This window comes from Taeniopygia guttata, chromosome 5 (assembly GCF_048771995.1).
Source record: "Taeniopygia guttata chromosome 5, bTaeGut7.mat, whole genome shotgun sequence".
NCBI lineage: Eukaryota > Metazoa > Chordata > Aves > Passeriformes > Estrildidae > Taeniopygia > Taeniopygia guttata.
This window is the reverse complement of record NC_133030.1, coordinates 56,144,884-56,164,531: the sequence shown is the minus strand read 5'-3', so window position 1 is coordinate 56,164,531 and position 19,648 is coordinate 56,144,884. Positions and strand designations below refer to the sequence as shown.

The 19,648-nt window shown below is 43.8% G+C and overlaps 1 protein-coding gene across 1 annotated transcript; it reads left to right on the top strand.

Annotated features, from left to right (window-relative positions):
* Nucleotides 1-2,389: 2,389 nt before the first annotated feature.
* TMEM179 (transmembrane protein 179) lies at nucleotides 2,390-17,895 on the top strand. Its single transcript, XM_002200586.7, has 4 exons — nucleotides 2,390-3,043; nucleotides 6,864-7,001; nucleotides 8,396-8,474; nucleotides 9,415-17,895. Exons 1-4 carry the CDS (start codon nucleotides 2,742-2,744, stop codon nucleotides 9,592-9,594), a joined length of 699 nt encoding a protein of 232 aa, XP_002200622.2. The 5' UTR covers nucleotides 2,390-2,741; the 3' UTR covers nucleotides 9,595-17,895.
* The last annotated feature ends 1,753 nt before the right edge of the window (nucleotides 17,896-19,648 follow it).

Here is a 19,648-nt window from a genome sequence, read left to right as displayed (position 1 = left end):
CCCCCAGCTCTGCATTTCTCAGGTCCTTATGGAACTCTTTTTACCATTAATTTATCTAATATCTTTTGGCACCAGCACTCCTCAGTGTCCTGTGATGTCACAGAACAATTGTGATTGCCGCAGAACAATTATGTGAAGTGAGAAAAATGTGCATCTTTTCCTGTGTTTCAGAGTTTCTACCTGGCCTGTATATCAAATGTCCTCCATTCCCTGTGATAAGAGAAGGAGTGAATCATCATTCACATTGCCTTTCCCCCTTGTTGCTTCACCACGTTGAGAAAAGCAAGCCTATCAAATTTACTCCACTGAAATAGCTCCATGTTTCTGAACCAATTCCAGCCTAGCAGGATTTTTTTTTAGGATTTACATGAGAGAAGAGTATGAGAAATCCAGGCAGCTGCCAAAGTGATGGCTGACAGGTTTTATTTCCATCCCTTTGCTCATTCCAGTGTGTGCTCACTGCTTAAGAGCAAGCCCTGTGCTCCAGTAGCTGTCAGCTGCTAAGTGCAGCTGTTTTACATGTCTGCTCACATTTGTAAATGCCTGGCTGTGTTTTCTGAAGCTCTCCAATAAATGCTTGCTTGAGTTAGCTCATCAGCAAAGACAACTTTAGCTGCTCTACAAGTGACCCCCACAGTCACCTGTGCAAGCACCCTGGTGCAGCAGAGCCCTGTGGCTGCTGCTGGCAAGATCTGAGCTCTGGGCTTGCCCGAGGCAGAGCGCCCTGGGCATCTGCTGGCCTTCTGTGGGCTCCAGTGTAACCAATAATTGGCCTTTTATGTCGGTGCTGACCTCCCAGGTCAAGTTCAGAAAGCATTATCTGGCAAATCTGATGTGTCACATTTCAAAGAAAAGAGTTTTCCACCCCAATCCAGGTCTGATTTCTTTACAGGTAAAGGATAAAACCCTTTGGGAACCAAGCACTTCTTGGAAGCAAGGTTAAGAGCAATAAACTTTCCTCCTTACCAACAGACTGAAATATTTTCTGTTAGGAGCACACATCTATCCCCACAGGGTCAGGTCAGTGCTCTATGACTCATTTTACAAAACTGAAATACAATTTTTGGTGATCAAAACTGGGTAAGGATCAGAAAACTAGCCGGACACATTCCATTTATACTGACAAAAGTTTGTATTGAAGAAATACTTCCCCTGCACAGATAGAGTGAGATTTCAAGATAATATGCATTACAAATGATTTGTAATGAAGCTGTGAATGAATGTCTTCTCTGAGAATCCCCCCAGTGCCCTCCTCAGTATCTGTAACCTCTTACCAGCACACAGAAATAATTGTTTGGTTGCCCAATGGAAACACCAGCCTGAATTCCCATGTGCACTGTGTTTGGGGTCTCTGTCCCTCATCTGCTTCTCTAAACACTGCCTGGGAAGTGGCACAGTGATAAAATGAGTGTAAACAGCCCTGGGATTAAAAAGTGATTTGGGACCTGCAGCTGATCTCAAACTGGATGTGGCTAGGAAATTAGATTAGGAAATTACTTTACCTGGAACTGGACATTAATTGTGGTGTCTTGTGCTGGAGAGAGGATTCATGCTGAGATAGAAAAATGAAATTGGGATTGTGGGGAAACTGTAGCTTGAAGTCAGTTTAATTTGGATTTTTGTGCCAGAGTGATCTGAGCACAACTCACATCCCCCTTTTTGATGCCTTTTGCTTTCTGGCATCCTGGCCTTGCAGTTTTGGGCCCTACAGCAGAGGGGGTGCTCTGGTGTCTTCCCAAGTGTGGTGTGGGGCAGGGAGCTGCTCACCCCCGGGAATAAAATGCCATCTGTTCCTGCTATGTGTGTCCCATTGCTGCGCTGGTCTGTTCTCAGCTTGATTTCCAGCAGGAACTTGCTAAAGGCTATTTTCTTTCAGCCCTGCTCCACCTCCCAGCCAGGGATAACGGAGCTGATCCCAACCCCTGGCAGCCCCTAAACGCCAGCAAGGCTCAGGAAGTTATTCCACTTGTGGTGAGCCTTTGCTCCTCTTGCAATACCTTGGCAAGGGGGCGACCACCTGGGCTAGAACAGAACCACTGGGTCTGTGTGTGCCGGGGTGTCTGTGCACCCTGTATATTATTGCCACCGTCTGAGGCTGGTGGCCAGATTTTTAAAAACTGAGACCAAAATTTCCTGGCATCCAGCAGGTAGGGTGAAGCCGGTCTGCTGGTTTTGGGTATTTATGTGTGTGTGTGATGGCAATCAACAAGGGTGACATCGGTGTCCTGTGTCATTAGGGGGATCCCCCACCGGCGATCCCCAGCCCTGCTGGAGACTGATTTAACCCTCTGGGCGCCAGGGCGTACTGGCAGCCAGATTTTCCCCAAGAGGGATACCCCACAACAGCTCTTCCCCTCTCCTCTCCCCTCTTCCCCTACAAGCCCTGAAGCCACTCCCAGGGGCAGCTCGGGCTGCGGGAGAGGGAACAGCCTAGTCCAGAGGAGGCATCGGACCGCAGTGCATTGCACTGCGCATCCTCCCTCCCTCCTTCCCTCCCCACCGCCTACAGCTGCAGCCTGCCTTCCTCCCTCCATCCCTCCATCCCTCCATCCTCCCCGCCTCCCACCTCGCATCGCTCCCTTGCATCTCCCACTCCTGCATCCCTCTCTTCTACATCCCTCCTCCCGCATCCCTCCGTCCCTCCTGCATCCCTCCGTCCCTCCTGCAACCCTCCCTCCCGCATCCCTCTCTCCACCCCTCCCTCCTTCCCTCCCTCCCTCTGCCTGCGCAGAGCCGCGGACATGGCGCTCAGCAATTTCCTCTTCGCTCAGTGCATCTGCTATTTCCTGGCCTTTCTCTTCAGCTTCATCGTGGTGGTGCCACTCTCCGAGAATGGCAACGACTTCCACGGCCGCTGCCTGCTCTTCACCGAGGGCATGTGGCTCAACGCCAACCTGACGGTGGAGCGGCAGCGCTTCACAGTGCAGGAGTGGGGGCCTGAGGCCGCTTGCCGCTTTAGCATCTTCACCGGGCTCCTCTCCCTGCTGCTGGCCACAGTGCAGGCCTGGAGGACCCTCTTCTTCCTCTGCAAAGGGCACGAGGAGTAAGTATCCCTGGGGATCAGCCCATCCCTCCCACAGGCTGGGGCACGTGGGAGCAGTTTGGGTGGGCTTTGCACCACCCAGGGCTCCCCAGAGGGGTTTGGGGACAGGGGTGTATGGCCTGTGTCTGGCTGCACACACTGCAGGCACTCCCCCAGCTGTTCCAGGGCCCTCTCCAGAGGATGCTCCTGTGGGGTGGGGGGTCAGATCCTCTGCCGTGCACCCACTGCCCTTTGGCAGACTTGGTGCAGCATGGCTGCAGTGGCCATGGAAGGATTTGGGGGCTCTGGGGTGATGCTGGAGGCTGGGGCTCCCAGGTGCCTGCTGACCACGGTCCCGCTGCACATCTGTGCCAAAGAAGGCCCTCCCCAGGTGTGCACTGGGTGTGTGAAAAACCCTGAAACAACATGGTTGTGTGTGGGGGGCCAGAAGGGAGAAGCTGGTGATCCCCCTCTATTTTTTGTGCTGGTTTTGCTGTGCACATGGCAGCTATTGCAGACAGCAGCTATTGCTTGGTTACGACATGAGAGCGACGCTGAGCGCTCCCGCAGCAGCCCAGCACTGACTGCTGGTTCCTGTGCTCGGACGGGCCAAGGGGCATCCTGGGGCAGCGTGGGCAAGGATTCCACAGCATCCCACCCCAGCAGGTGCAGTGAGAGCCTTGGTGGCCAGGCAGCAGCTCAGGAGCACTGTGATGTTCTGTGCTTGCCTCTCTGGTGGCCTGAGAGAGCAGAGAGCCTGGTGCAGGTAACCCAGGTGGTGGACAATGCACTGGTGCTTCTCTAAACTAGGAGGATATTTTCCCATGGTTTAGGAACCATGCCAAGGGTTGATCACTCCTGTCCAGGTCTATTTGGACTAGAGGTTTCTTGAGTAAGGGGCTGTTACATCTGGGCTTGGCAACCCTGGAGACTGGGTAGCAGTGCTTTCTTTTGGCTCTTCCCAACCACTTTCAACCTGCCTAATACTCAAATATGCTGTAAGAAGTGTGGACCAGAAACTTATTCCATATTAAAAGTGTGTACCTTACACTAAATACAACCACATACTTCTCAATATCTTTGAGTCCATCTTCCTTGGGTGATCCAGTATCTGTAGAGAGTTAGCTGAATATTAATGCTTTGCAGGTCAGAGCTAGCTAATTTTTAGAAGAAATCATCAACAAAAACCCTGTATTGGTGACATTTGGATTAGATGTTTGGCCTGCTTTGAAAAGTGGCTGTTAACTTCAAGACTTTTGGGCAGGCTCCTGAAAAGTGTCCCTTAGGAGCTCCTTCAGGCTCCTTTGGGAGTTGTATGACACTGCTCATAGCTGCTCCAGGCAAGAAAGGCAGAAGGCTGTGAGGTGATGGGAGCAAAGATGGAGCAAGTTGAGATGATGAGATAACCACAACATGGCAAGATGCTTGGCAACAGCAGTTTCTTGGTAAGGTCTGTCCTGTTCCACATCAGCCACCATATGAAAAGCAGGCAGGGCTCACGCTGTCCTGATTTTAGACAGCCATTTGTTAACAGTTCAAATGGGTGCAAAAACATTTCTGTTTGGATGGAGAGATAATTGTGAGCTCCTCACTACACATGATAATTGTCTGTTCTCATTAGAGGTTGTTGAGGAATGTCACAAATTATGATCCTGTTGAGGAGGATCGCTGCTACTGGGCCAGCTCCAGGGTGAGCCAGCTGAGGCAGTCAGGGTTAGTTAGCACCCTTTGCATCTTTCATGTGCAATGATTTGAATGATTGCTGGCAGATACTTATGATTGCTAAAAAAACCTTAAAAGGGTCTCAGCACCCCTTGCCTCGGCAGCTTGGGGCTCTTCAGCTCAGCTGAAGGGTACAGGTGTAACTCAGATACTTCATTGCTAGGATTGCAAAGAAACTTTAAGTGTAAACATTCATTATTAAAGGGCACTCAATCTGCGGTGCATAGCTTGAAGTTCTAATCTGAGGAAAAATCAGGCGATCTAGAGAGCCAAATAAGCAGTTTTCTGTCAGGATGCCCTGGCATCAGGTGGTTTCTCTTGCCAGGTCCAAATCAAGTGCAAAGCTGAGCCCTGCTTTGTCAATGAAGGCCAGATCCTAGATCATGGAACCTCTCTTGCTCCAGGATACAAAATAGAGGGAGAACTGGAGATCCTGGGCTGTGATGGCCCACTGAATAGTCCTGGTAACTTCTCCTTGTCTAGAGCTGTTTCTAATTGTGGCTCCAGGTCTGTTTTATTCTGTGAACAGGTCAAGTCTTTTCTGCCTCTCAGGCCAGCACACCATGCTAAGGTGCACACAATCTGAATTTAGCAACATTTGGGATGAAATCCAGTCTAGGTATGAAATCAAGGTGAAGAACATGCAAAAATCTGGTATCCCATAGCAGCTCTCACTGTATGGGTTACCCCAGCTCACCCCAGATCAGAGGTGAGCTGATCTACTTTACCAAGCCCAGCTACACCAGAGCAGGATTCAGCTTATTGTTCATCCAGAAGTCAGGTGTCCTGGCATCCAGCACTCATTACACTCTATAGGGGCACTTCTTGAAGGTGGTTTATTTCACTTTTCCATCAGTCTTGGGGTGGCACAACTGTCAGTTTGGAGAGAACCTAGACAGCCTCTATAAAGCCACATCAACCCAGGAGAAAACAGCCTAACTCTGCTGATAACTGCTTCCTCATCTCATTTTAAAGTTCTCCTGAGGTCACAAATGTATCATGTATAACCCTTAGAAACTAGGATTGTCCAGCCTAGAACCTTCCAAGACTCAAATACTCATTTAAAAAATTCTCTTGGCTTTTCATTTAATGAGAAACCAGGGAAAGTAAGTGAGTGAGGGTTTTTTTTCTTTCTCTGGGGTGAGTAGATTCATTCTATCACCAGCACAATGAGTGGCACTGGTGAGAAATTTGCCATATTCATCTTTACCACACACTCTGGATAGCTCTGCCTCCTGGAGCTGCCAGTCTTTCTCCAACCTGGAGCAGATGTCCAGTTTGTACATAATGTGACATTCCAAGGTGTCCTGTTCTAAACAGCCACTTAGAGCAGTTTCAAGTAGAGAAGGGCTTTGCCAGATGACTGGGATTAGAAACTTTTCACAGCTAGAACTCAGGTGAGGAGTTAAAGAGTGAAAATGAGTGAGTGATTCCATGGCCTTATGGGAAATGCCTAAGCATCCCACCCATCCCACTCCAAACACTGCACGTGCTGAGGGCAGGCCCTGGTGGGGCAGATTTAATGGGGCTGAGGTAAATTGATATTCAGCTGGCAGACATAGCATGCTGACACCAAAGCCAGAGAAATCCCAGGAGAAGCTGGCCTGCTCTGCAAATTGCCCATAAAACTGAGATTCGTGTCCTGTGATGGCACTGCCTTGTGTTACATTGCTTATAATGATTATAGCTATCAGTTCCGTGTTTTTTATTTTTAGTTTCCCTCTTCTAAGCAATTTTTGTTCCAATTATCACTTAAGTCATGAAATAATTTTAGCTGCAGTTACTACATAATTTGAGCTAATAACATTTATTTTAACAATGGTGATTTTCATCATTACAGCTAATGAAAGCCACATTGTGTATGAACAATCACCACACATTATATAAAGCCACATCTTCATATGGTTAAAAAAGAAATCAAAATCAAAAGCATTTGGAAGTGAAGGTACGGTGACTCAAAATCAAGTCCATAGTATTTCAATGTATTAGGTGTTCTTAATTAAAGATGTGTTTTAAATGGAAACTGGTATCTTTGTACCCACTCTGTGCTGCTTACAGAGACTGCTGATGTTGTGTTTCAGCTGTTTATGAGTTACATTTTTCTTCCCTTTTATTACAGCTCTTTCTTTTACGCCTTCCTGAATCTGCTGATCAGCGCCTTTGTGGTGTTCATCACATTTATTGCCAGCACTATAGTGAGTGTAGGATTTAACATGTGGTGTGATGCAATTACTGAAAAAGGAAGCATGCCAAATAGGTTAGTATTGAAGAATACATTTTATTCCCTTTATTTTTTTTCATATAGGCACACTTGAACTGTGGTGTTACAAAGTGTAGCTATTACACACAATGTGAGGAAGAGGGAAAAGGCATCTGTAATATGAAAATCCAGAGTTTTTTTCATGTGTAAGAAAACAAAGTAAATCAAACTTCTTTTTGTTTCTTTATATAGAAGCCCACAAAGAAAAGTGCGTTTCTGTCCTATTTTGTGGTCATGATCACATGAAAAGCAAATCCATTATGTTAAAATTTTTTATTTCCAAAGGAATGCTAGATTTAGAGATTTTCTAAGAATGTGGAGAGTGTGGCCTTGTGAGCAGGGCAGGGGTCTGGGGGCCAGGGCTCCTGGCTTGCAGTCCTGGTTCTGCCCTCAAGCCACTGTGTGACACCTGGCAAGTCACTTATCCTGCCTGTGCCACAACTCATCATCAGACAAAACATTTGGGGTAGAGTTCCTTGCCTTGTAGTGATGCTGTGGATGCCCCGAGAGCCACAGAATGGAAAGCACTTTGTAAGTGCAAAGTACAGATGGCTGATGCTTTGTTACAGTCACAAAATTTACAGCTCTTAAAATGGGTCACTGTGTCCCACCATGCTTATGCTCCTTATAGGAAACATGATAAGTCGAGGAAGACTTGCTCCTATCAAACAAATAATGATGAAAAGAGGAAAATGTGACATTTTATGTCATATGATATTGACTAAATGTACTACTTAAAGCATACATTTATGTTGCACATTGTCATATGTTGTAAAATGCCATAGTGAATGTTCTGTTTAGGGCTGCAACGATTAATCGAATTACTCGAATATTCGGTTAAAAATTCAATTACAAAAAGCATCTAATCGAATATTCGGGTAAGAACCCAAGATGACCGACAGCACTGAAAAGGAGAGAGAAGAGGCTGCAGAAATCAACCAAGAGGTAGAATGACAACCTCAAAATCCTGGGATATTTTTCACACCAATAATGGTCCAAGTTATTTGTAAAATCTGTAGGCAGCCCCTATTTTATCATCAGAGTATCATCTCCTTGCTGGAGCATCTGAAACAAAAACACAATTCCTTCTTCTGAGGCTTTTCCTGATGAAGTCAAAAGGTAACAGAGGATATACACTTTGTTTCATTGAGGGGTGAAACAGCCAACCTGGGGTGATGCCAGGGGCAAATCTGTGGGAGGCGAGGGGGCGTTGGGCAAGAGGGGTTTAAGACAACCTGATGATTGCAATAACTTAATTATCCCTTGATAGAATATGCCATTGTGACTGTTCAAAATACATTTAATACGTTGTTTCATTTTATATTTGGTTTACCAGAATCTCTTAAATTTTCTTCTTTTGTTTTTCCCTTTCCAAATGCCTTTCTGGGTAGCTGTGAAGAATTGCAGGATATAGATCTTGAGCTGAACTTGGAAAACTCTGCTTTCTATGACCAATTTGCTATTGCACAGGTAGGTCAGACTAAGTCATGGTTCTATTCCAGTTAATTTGCCATTTGCTTATTGACTTGGGATTGCTGGAGCTGAACTACCATTCTCAGAAATCAATGGGAATGTTTCCACTGACTTCAGTAAGTGCTGAATCAGAATGATAGTGATGGGCACATTTGCTTTTAAATTCAAAATAGACAGTTTTGAATACAGATATGTCAAAGCCCCACCTTACCAGTGATCTTGTTAATCATGATAGCAAACTCATTGTTCATCCAAAGGATGAGATCTGCAAAAGTTGCAGCACTCTGGTGTCCTGGATCTGTTCATTACTTTCAAAATAGTTTCTGACCTGCACCACATTGTGGGGTTTCTAGTTTTGCCTTCCTTGACTTCAACTGAGATCAGTCAAAGTATATAAATATCAGACCATTGAAAAGAATCAAAGATTAATTCATTCAGATAGGGCTGTTTTCTGATGAATCCATGAGAATTAGTCCTCTAAGGTTGTCAGATCTTTCTATTGAACATTCTAGCTCTAAGTCAATGATCAGAGTCAGTGAACACTGGGACATGAGCACATAATAATTTTGCAGGGACGACAGGTCCATCCCTGCAGGGCTGCAGCCTTACAAAGGCTTATGCTTGTCCCACATGGAAAGAGGCATTAGCGTGCCTGGAACATACCTTGAAGGTAACCCTGCCTCTTGGGCACTAGCCAATTTTTTGTCTTTGTTGCCAACATTGGTATCTAGATGCCCAGCTCAGGCATAACTGCATTTAGGAAAGAAATATGTCATAAAAGTGATTCCTTCATATGAAGAACCCAGCACCTCCCTGGATTTAGCTTGGCATGACTCCATGGGTTTTGTTCCAGATGAGGTTTGCATAACCACCTGGACAGCTGACTTTGTTTTTACAATACTGTACTGACCTCTTTATGATTTCTTTCCTTCTCCAGTTTGGTCTCTGGGCTGCCTGGCTGACTTGGCTGGCAATTACCATTCTGGCTTTCCTGAAGGTCTATCACAACTACAGACAGGAGGATCTGCTAGATAGCCTGATCCATGAGAAGGAGCTGTTGCTAGGAAGATCCCCTTCACGATCCTCTTTGCAAGATGACAAAAGTGGCATGATCTAAAGTGTAAGCGAATTTCCAGGGCAGGATCTAGATTTTATTATTCAGTAATGTGAGCTGAAGCTGAGTCAGGGTATTGAGTGTGTGAGACCTTTTCTTTTCCTGAAATGAAATGCAATTGTGAATCACTCACTTCCCCCATGAGAAATTGCTGGCAGAAATACTGGTATTAGGATAAAGAGAATGAACTGCCCTATGTGCCTATGGCACAGCAAACTTTCTGTCCTGTGCAGGCAAAATTTGTAACCTGCCCTTGTCAGCAGAGCTCCATGTGCCATCGCTGGCTTTTGCCACAGGGGCCGTTTCTGAGAACTGAGCTGGCAAGCCCAGGCTACAACATCCAGGCTATTTCTTCAAACTATTCTTCAAAATAGTTGTAACTGGAGCTGCTTTCAGTCCCTCTCCTCCCTTTTGCCAGTGAAGCTGCCCCTGTTCTGTCGTTATTCTGGGAACCTGCAGCTCTGGTTTGGGTGCAGGCTGTCACTGTCTCTGCTTTCGCTGTGTATGGATGCAGTGCTGATGAACATGTTGCTCCTGCTCTGATTTTATTCAAAACATAGAGACCTGTGTTCCAGACTTGATATTTAATATTGGACAGTGTTAATGAGTTTCATGAAACCCGTGTATTATTATAGCACCTGCCAAATACTGTGTATAATATGGAAGGATGACGGGAGAACATTTGTGGTTTTGTTTCTTCTTAGATTTTGGCATGACTAACATTTATTATGACTCCTGAAGTGAAGTGTAGCTAGAAATTGCTGAAGCTTGCATACTAAGAAATTAAGCTGAATAGATAGTATTAATTCTTGTGCATTTATAAATGTAACTTGGTCCCTAACATTGTATACTATTCTGTTTTGAATATTAGAATTTATTTGTGATATTTATTTCATATAGGATATGAAAAACTACTGTAAGCATTTGCATTGTAGATTCTATATATAAACCCAGCAAGGAGTTAAAACAGCTGAGTTATTTTATAGGTAGTGCAGTGCTGAATGGGTCTATTCTCTCCACTCATGGGCAGGAGTTCCAGGGCAGGTGAATTTTGCTGTGAAAAGGAAGAATAATTGCTATTTACACAAAGCTCACTGGTGACTGTGTTGTTGCTTTCAGTTTTGCTTGGCCAGTGCTTCAACAAATGAGGTGGATTGTTGAGATCAGAGGTAGCTCTGATAATTAAGAAGAGTCACTCAGAGGCGTGTGGGATTTGCATGGCAGAGAAGTAAAGCTGTACTAGGATTAGGCATTTATCCCTAGGTACACATTGCACAGAAGACCCCAAATCAGCAGGAAACTTAAGCAAACAACTAAGTTTGGACTGAAGATTTTTTGGGAATATGCTGACTGTGTCTTTGGTGCCTGTGTTTGAGTTGAGACTGAATTTATTGCAACAGAAGTGCAAACCACACAGGGTTATATGACCTGGTAAATCAGAATGAGGGGAGAGAGGACAGCAGGCTTCTACCCCATCAGAGCTCAAGCCTGGGGTTAGCACAACCATGCAGATTTACTGTTGTCTCCTAGGGACTCTCTGATGCTTAGTTAAGTACCAGTTTAAGCATTTCATTGAAACAGAATTTGATGTCATGAAAAATCACTCCGTTATTAAGCATTTTAGGGCATAAAATCTGACATTGTATTTAACTGCCAAAATGTTCTCATAGGTTTAGAGAAAAAGCCCTCCATGGGCCCTAAGCAGTAAGCCAGCCCTGTGAACATTGCTTATAACTCCAGCTGGCCACACTTCTCCGTAGAGAGGCCTTGTTCTTCAGCATGATTTCTGCCCACAAGAGAATTCAATTCATTTGAAAGCTTTGCACCAGTGGCTTTTTTTTTATAGTTGGAAGTTGACATCTGAGGAGGACGCCTGGAGAGGGAATCAGAGATCAAGTTAATTAATCCCAATTTAAAATTCAGATATCAGGACTGTCAGAGTGCCTTTTTAAAAATTCTTTTGGTCTAATAGTTTGGATATTAAGAAAAGTCTCTTCACTGAAAGGGTTGTCAAGTACTGGAACAGGCTGCCCAAGGAAGTGGTGGAATCACCATCCCTGGGTGTATTTAAAAGAAAGGTAGATATGGCACTGAGGCACAAGGTTTAGTGGTGGCCTTTGCAGTGCCAGGTTAATGATTTGACTGGATGATCATAGGGGTCTTTTTCAACCTAAATTATTCTGTCTCTAGTAGGAGATATACTCTTTCTAGTACCTGAGTCCATTGCCAGGGAATGACCTTCTTTATACCCTGAAAAAGAGTTTGGGTCTTGTAAGTTAACCTATGTCCTCAGTTTCTCCAGCTGTAAAAGGCAGTCTCACTTTAACTCAGCAGTGGTGTCTCTTCCCACAAATTACTTCAGTGCATGCCTTACTCCTTGTGTGGAACCATGATGCTGCTTTGTATAATATATTTTATGTATATGCCAAATCAGGCTGAGGCTGAAGTGACATGTGGGTTGGGACCACTGTTCCTGGTGTTGCCTGAGGGTTTGGAGAACCATGAGGCAGCAGATAACAAGTGTCTTCTTGTGGTTCTTGCTCTGAGGTAGGTACCAGGGCCCAAGCCTTGTCTCTGGTTCTGAAAGAGAGGATGCTGCTTGTCGGCGAGGCTCTCTGGAGCTCATGCTCTCTTCTACCTCTCCTGTCTCAAGGTCTTTTTCCTCCTTTCCACTTCCATGAGAAGCAGCAAACACTGGTCCTGGGTTTGGAGTTGCTATGCAAAATGATAAAAGGCTGAAGCTGTTATGTGAGTCCCATGTGAATGGGAGTGTTTTTCACAGCTTTCCCATGTCAGTCTGTTTTTCACAGCTTCCTTGCCTTGACCAGGTGGGGTGAGGCTGGTACCCCCTTGCAAGCATCAGTGATGCTTAAAAGCAAAGCTGTTTCTGATGGAAGGCCCTGTGTGAGTCAGAAGTTGCATCCTGCAACTCTCAGTTTTTGGACAAACTTGGTGTTTTTTATTTGCACTAAGTTTTCTGCAACCTCTTCTCCTAAAGCTTGGGCACTCAGGCCAAGCTGGTGATGCCAAGCTGGAAATGTGTTAGAATTGTGGTATAATTTATGCACACATACATACCTACCTACCTGTGCTCTCTCTCATGCACTTCTCTCTTTTGTACATTTCTGACGTCTGATTTTAGTCACCCATTGCCAATCACCACATCTTGGGGCTGAGTCAAATGTTGCGTTTCTGTGACATTTCAATACCTTTAATTTGCCATGTCCAAAGGCAATGTCTGGGAACACTCTAGCAAGAGTTGTATTCAAAGAACTAGAACACTGTGTGACACTTATATTTGTATTTATTTATTTATTGTCACATGGTGCAAGGGGAGAAAGCTTTGTGGCCTTTCCACGGCACTGGACTGTTGCCACACCATTATTCTGTTGTACCAAATATATTCTCTGGCTACCATCTGTGGCTGAATTCCACACCAATGCCCAACCAGCAGTCCTCATTGGGCTAGAAGAATCTAATCTAACAAGTGTCATCTGAGCTTTTAGATCAATGCTGTTTATTTGTCACAATACGGCACGAAATAACTCACACATGGATGCCAGATGCAAAAGAGGGAAGAAAATAACCAAAAGAGAGACTTTATCTTCTGATTCTGCAATATATACAATTTCAAAAGTGACAGTGGATTGGAGGATGAAATTGCCACCTCTCCAACCACACTGGTCAAACCCAACAGTTCATCAATTTCTCTCCACCCACAAAGAAGAATGCAAAAAATCGCTTTTTATATGAACAGTGAGAGAAAGTTCCAGTAGAAATATGTAAACATAGAAAACTTTCAGAAGAACTTTAAATCTCTTAAAAGAACAGGGTGAGATTTATTATTATTTTTTATAATGGAGAAACAATTGCAGCCATCTTTTGGAACAGAATTTCCTCATGAGTGCATTCATGCTCAAAACATCTTATACCACTAACTCATGAGGCATCTTTCAGCTAGGAAATTTCAGGAAGAATAACAAAATAAAAATATGATGATTAACTGTAAAAACTTAATTACACATTTGTACTATAGCAGCTATTCTATGGTCCCTTAAAAAAAGAGGTGTTATATAACCAGTGATTGATGATTGAGTGTACAGACCTTGTCATGAAAGCATTCTCTGTGTATGTACAATGAACACAGATAAATGCCAGTTTCACTGCTCTTCTGTGATGTGGATATAGGTTTTTCTCTAAACAAGCAGCTTCTGCTGGAATAGTTGTTAGAATGCCTTAAATTTCTACACTTCCTTTTACTTAGCACTGGGACCTATGCAATGGCAATTATGATACCCAGTTATGATTCCCAGAGGTGGAATTGATGTGGGCAGAGTAGGAAAGCACTGGCCAATGCATAACCTGCCAAAGGCTGAGATGAGTTTCTAATGTGGGTTTGCAGGTGTATTAATTCCTCCCTTTTATCTCAGTACTGTCCTGCTGCTACCCTAAATGAATCCAGATAGGAACAGAGTCAGATTTCCCTTCAAGCCCTTCACTCCCCAGTATGGAACACTGCTGATTTAACCTAGGTAGTGTTCAGGATGGAAGCAGACTTGCAAGGAAGTGGAGCTCACACTTCACAGTCATGTTTGCACACAAACCTGCTGTTGGGTGGATGTGGGTTTTGTCATCTCCCTTTTTCGAAGCCTTCTCAAACATATTGCATGTAAAATCACTTTTAGCATTTAAATTGTAACTTCAGCAAAAATCCAGACAGTAATTTATACTGGAAAGAATGACAGTATTTTGTGAAAAACCAATCTGGATTATGACAAAACTTTGGGGTTTTTTTTCTTTATCAATGGCCCAAGTATCCTTGAGCAAATGAGCATCCTGGCTGTGTCCAGATCCTAAATCTGTGCCTCAGACCACTTCCTTTGCTGATGGAAACAGCCCATTTTTATCTCTTGGAATGTTTGCTTTGGAGACCACAAATATCCTTTTTTTCTGCTTAGGGAATCTGGTAAAAGAGGAAGGCTTTACCTGCAGTGACAAAATGCTCATGTAACTTCATAAGCACAGAAATTGGTTAAAAATTATTTCTGTTCATGGCACTAGTGCCTTGAAGTACATGTTTTTATTTTTGTCCTCTATAAGGAGGAAAACTATCCTGAGTTTACTTCAGTACTCATATATATGCACCTAAATGTTTTTGTTTATTTTTAATGGATTTTAAAAAAATTACAAAATTCAACTCAGTGATGTATGACGTTGAGAACTGCATAGAAAACAGCACTTTGATGCTCTCTTGATGTAGAAGAGAACTGCACTCTCTCAGAAAAGCTATCATTTGTTTCTGAACAGAAGGTTAGAACAGAATTTACTTAAGATATAGCAAGTACTGCTTTATTTCAGTGCAGGCACTTTATGAATATTGTTTTTCCATCCTGTTGTTGGTAAGAGTATTAGCGTAGCCATGCTTTCTCTTTAGTTTTTTTTTTGCCCATGCCAAAGAGTGTAATTGAACTGCTATTACAAACATAGATTAATGTGAATGTATTCACTCATGTGCTTAAAGATCTCTACCTCTCACAGCTATTGTAACTGCTTGAACTGTTATTGCACACAGTAGGAAAAAAAAACCCTGAATCCATGTGAGAGTCTAAATCCTATTTCCATATACAGATAAAGGATTTAATTATTAATAGCTTGCTGTAAAATCCTCATTGCTAAAAAATGGGTATAAGTACCTGAGAAGTGCTGTGTCAATAGCACTTTGCATTGGGCAAATAATGATATAATTTTGGTTTGGAAATTTTTAATTTATTTTTTTCTCACCAAAATAAAAAGACAACAACAGCAGTTCATTAGACATGAAAGGTTATCCTTGATCCCTTTTGAATCCTCCTGCTGGATCTCTTCTACTTGGCTTGAAATTCCTAAATAACAATTATTTACCATGCTGGATCTGGTGTTAAGCAAGGAGATAAATTACTTGGAAGCAAGAGCTGCTCACTGAAATAGCTGGAATTTTTTGTATGTAGTAGAAACCCAATGTGAGAAGGTTTTGTTCCCCCTTGTCACTCAACTGTGTTGTAAAGTGAGGGTTGAGCCAACCTGCCAGGAGGTGAGAATGATGATTTGTAAATACTGTTGGTATCTTGGATGATTTCCCACACAAGTGAGTAAACTGTCCTGAGACTAAACTACTCTTCATCTCCTCCTTATTTTCTCCTTGTTTTCCCCTAGAATTGGGCAAATTTGACTCTACTGTGGATACAGACTCTGAAGTGTATTTATGAATGTGAGAAAAATTGCAGTCTCTGTGGAAAATGTTGTCAAGAAATTAAGGAAAGCAGTCAAGGATTTTCCCTGTTCTCATTCAGCCTCTCCGGATTGTGCCACTGAACCCTTCCCTTTACATAAGCCAGGCCTGATTTGGGTGATGTGTTGCTCTGGGAGGTTTCCAAGGCTGGTGCCACCAGTCTCTCCAGGAGCCTGGTGGAGTTAAATGAGTGCTATGTTAAACCATAAAAAACTGTTTGAAAACTGTCATGGTATCTCACATTACACAGTCCAGAACTCTTCACTCCGTCTCTCCTGCAGTAGAGAGAATTATTTCTCCCAATTAACAATGTAAAGTCCAGCAGCCTGTGTCTGAAACACAGCTCTTCCTGGAGCACACAGGAGCATCAGTTAATCCATTCCACTTTCTAGGCTGCTGCAACACTTTTAATTGTGGTTGTTGAAACAGGGCCCAGCATTTCACTTCATAAGCTGCTGGCAGCCTCTTTATTGAGCCACATGCTTTGAGAGCAGCAGGCAGTCCCTGTGCTCAGTGGTGCTGAGAAGCTCTGTACTCAACAGAATCCTTCCATGGGGGGACCACTCTGCTGGGGGCCACAGCCAGTACAGGCTGCTGGTATCAGAGCAATTCTGGTCAAATACACTCTAATTAAAATAGCCCAAACTACACTACTGAGAAATCAATATATTGTGAGCTGAAGTACACTCCAGAGAGGTTTTTGAATGTTTATAAACAAAACAAAAATAACAAAACACCCCAACAGTTCCACTGAAGTTTCCTCCCTCTGCATCCTTTAATCTTCAAAAACATTCCTGCAGACTTCAGAGGATTTTATTGCTATCAAGCTGATTGGGTCTTATTTCTCACATCCCTTCCTAACAGAGACAAGGACAGCTGAGGTGTGCAGGACAGTGGCATCAGTCTGAACAGAAATAGGTCATGAGGAGTCAGTGCATTTCCCAGGAGGAATTTCAGCTTTTGGGCTGTGATTATGGGGGAGTGGCATTGACACCAGTTTCAGCCTCTGCTTGGCCTGCTCATGTGGCCTCACTAATGCAGAGCACCTCTTGAAGCATGTGCTGATCTAAAGTTGGCTTCTGGAGAGAGCCAGCTGTGCCAGCTGTGCAGGTATCTGGCATAAAGGTGCTGACATGGCCGCCAGATTTGGAGGAGAGCAGATCCAGACACCCTACACTGGCCCTTTGTCCAGTGCAGCTCTTGCCTTGCTTGGAGGAGGAAAGACTGTTCCCAAATCTCTGTAGAGTTGGCATTTGTGAGGGTAGCTCATTAGCACCCATAGTTTTAAAAGGTTTAGGTGTGGTACCACCTGCAAAGATCTGAAGCAGATCTTTCTTGCTTGTAAGTCAGTGCAGAGCCTGAAAGCATTTCAGGCTCTCTGAAATATGTGTCCTGTGATGTATGTATTCAATCATACTGTCTCTTACAGCCACCTGGGAAAAGCTTTAGAAGAGTCTAGATTATCTACTTCTTTTTTTTTTTTATGCTGCTTAAGAGGTTCCTACAGCGGGTATTTGGGGGAAAAGCAGAACACTTTTTCATAATTTGTTTAACCGCTGAAAGCAGTTGAGGAGCAGATCCCTCACCAGTGTACATAGATCATCCTGTGAGCAGCCACACTGGTCCACACAAGTGAGGGTAGAGCCTGGCCTGTTTCGAATATTATCTTTGTTTATTTGTATGGTCTTTTGCAGTGTAATGACTGCTTTAATTGCATGTGTTTGACAAAACCAGAAAGGGAGTGAGGTTTATTATTGTTTTGATACAGTCTTAAAAGAGAAGCTTTTTACTAGCATTTTAATACAGCCCTTTGTAAACACTCAGCAAAGAAAAATGCTGAATCCAATCCTTCTGCTAGTGCAGTCACTGAGTTTCCTGTGGCTTTAGTAGGAGCTGGACTGGGTTCAGTGTATGTGGTACACTCCAGCATTACTGATAACGAGTTAATGTGTTTTATATATTGATGCTTTTTGCTGAACAGTGCATCGGCTTTTTATTATTTGGTGAAATATAAAAATAAATTATTTGAAAAGTCATTGTTTCTGTGCCTGTTCTTTGAAGGTGAGTTTAAATTATTATAATATAAGGTAAAAAAAATGTTCTCCAAGTCAGTGGTAGAGTCTTTGTACTCATTCCCCAGCTTCCCCATGCCACAGCTGGTATAGTTAAAGGTATGCCCAACCATCCTCAGCTGCCTGATCCTTTTGGTATCTTCTTCCAGCAGTTCACCCTAATGCCATTGGGGACAAGGACAAAATAGTCCTGTGTCCACATGCAGCTGGTTTGTTACCAAATGTAGAGTGACACCACAGGCTGCATGGACAGGCCATTTTTCCAAATGCCAGCAGGTTAATTTTCTTCATGCAGCATCAGTCTTTCTCTTCAGAAGTGAGCATAAAGGTTCCCAACAGCTATCTTGGAGCAAAGAATTAATAAGAAACACTATTATCTTATAGGTTCCTGAGTTATTCCTTGGGGGCAGCTGGTAATACCCTTTTTATAGTCACAAGCTGCCAGCTCTTCTGCTTGCTTCTAAGTGGCAAAAGGCAGAAATGACAATTACAATTGCTGCTATGGGCTCATTTCCAGACTATCAGGGTTGGAGACATGAAGGGAAGGAAGGGGACTTGAGCCAATCTTTGGAACTGCCTTTCACTGGTGCTAATGCTGAGTGCATCAAAAGGTTAATGCAAAACCATCCAGTGTCGTCTCTCTATGTCTTTTTGTATCTCCTCTAATCATATGGGTATGGATACTCCTGCTGCTGCAATCAGGTGCTGTCCATGTGCCTGAAGAGGGTGTTGGCAGCTGCCCTCCATCCGTTCACACTGCAGGAATGTGCTGAACACTGTCAAAACAACACTTACCCTTCTGTTGTGATCTGCTTATTTCTGCTGTGTGTTGGCTACATACTCACTGCACCAGGGAATTTAAGCAGCACTGTTAGCCTTAGGGGCTGCCATTAGTCCATTGTCATGCACAGAGCTGCTGCTCTCCCCTTTGCCTCCTGCCGCCCCAGACACTGCTCCTGGGAATGCTCCTACCCACTGTCTGCTGCAAAAACTGCACCCGGGTCCTGTCCTACATCCCTCCCTCTTTCAGACCTTTATATCTAAAACACAGCCATTTCCAAGCTTCATTATGCAATTGCCCAGAGCTGGTTGGCTCCAGCACTTTTGACTTCTGAGGCAATTCACCAAGCGGCCTCCAGTGTGAATTCAGGTGAGCATCTCCACTTTCTGCAATAAATTATGTACTCTCTCTCCTTTTTACCTCTCTTTGGAAATTCTCAGGAGTTGTACTGAAGGCAAATATTGCCCAGCATGGCCAGCAAGGGGATTATTACCCAACACAGATTATTTAATGTAACTTTAGGGATCCAAACTCATAAAGGTGTCACACCCAGGAGAAACACTGTTGAACAAGAATAAGGAGAAATCACATCCAGCTCATGGTGGTGAGGATAAAGCTGTGATGGCTAAAGAATGAAGGGCCAGAAAGGGAAAAGTGGTTGTGGGTGTTTAAGCAGTATGGATGAATGGGAAAAGCAGTTCAGTGTGAGAAGGAAATAAAAGAAGTGAAATTGTGCAGCAGAAAAGAAGTGCAGGCCCAGGAGCTGGAATTTTTTCAGTCATGTTATTGACCCATTTCATTCACTCCCACATGCAATGGCTTTCTTAGCTTCAGTTACAAGCTGCCACTGCTCTGCCAGAAATAGGTTTTAGCCTTCATTTATTTCAAACTTTCTGGCTTGGAGGCAATTTTGATTTGCCTTTCTGCTGCCTGCCA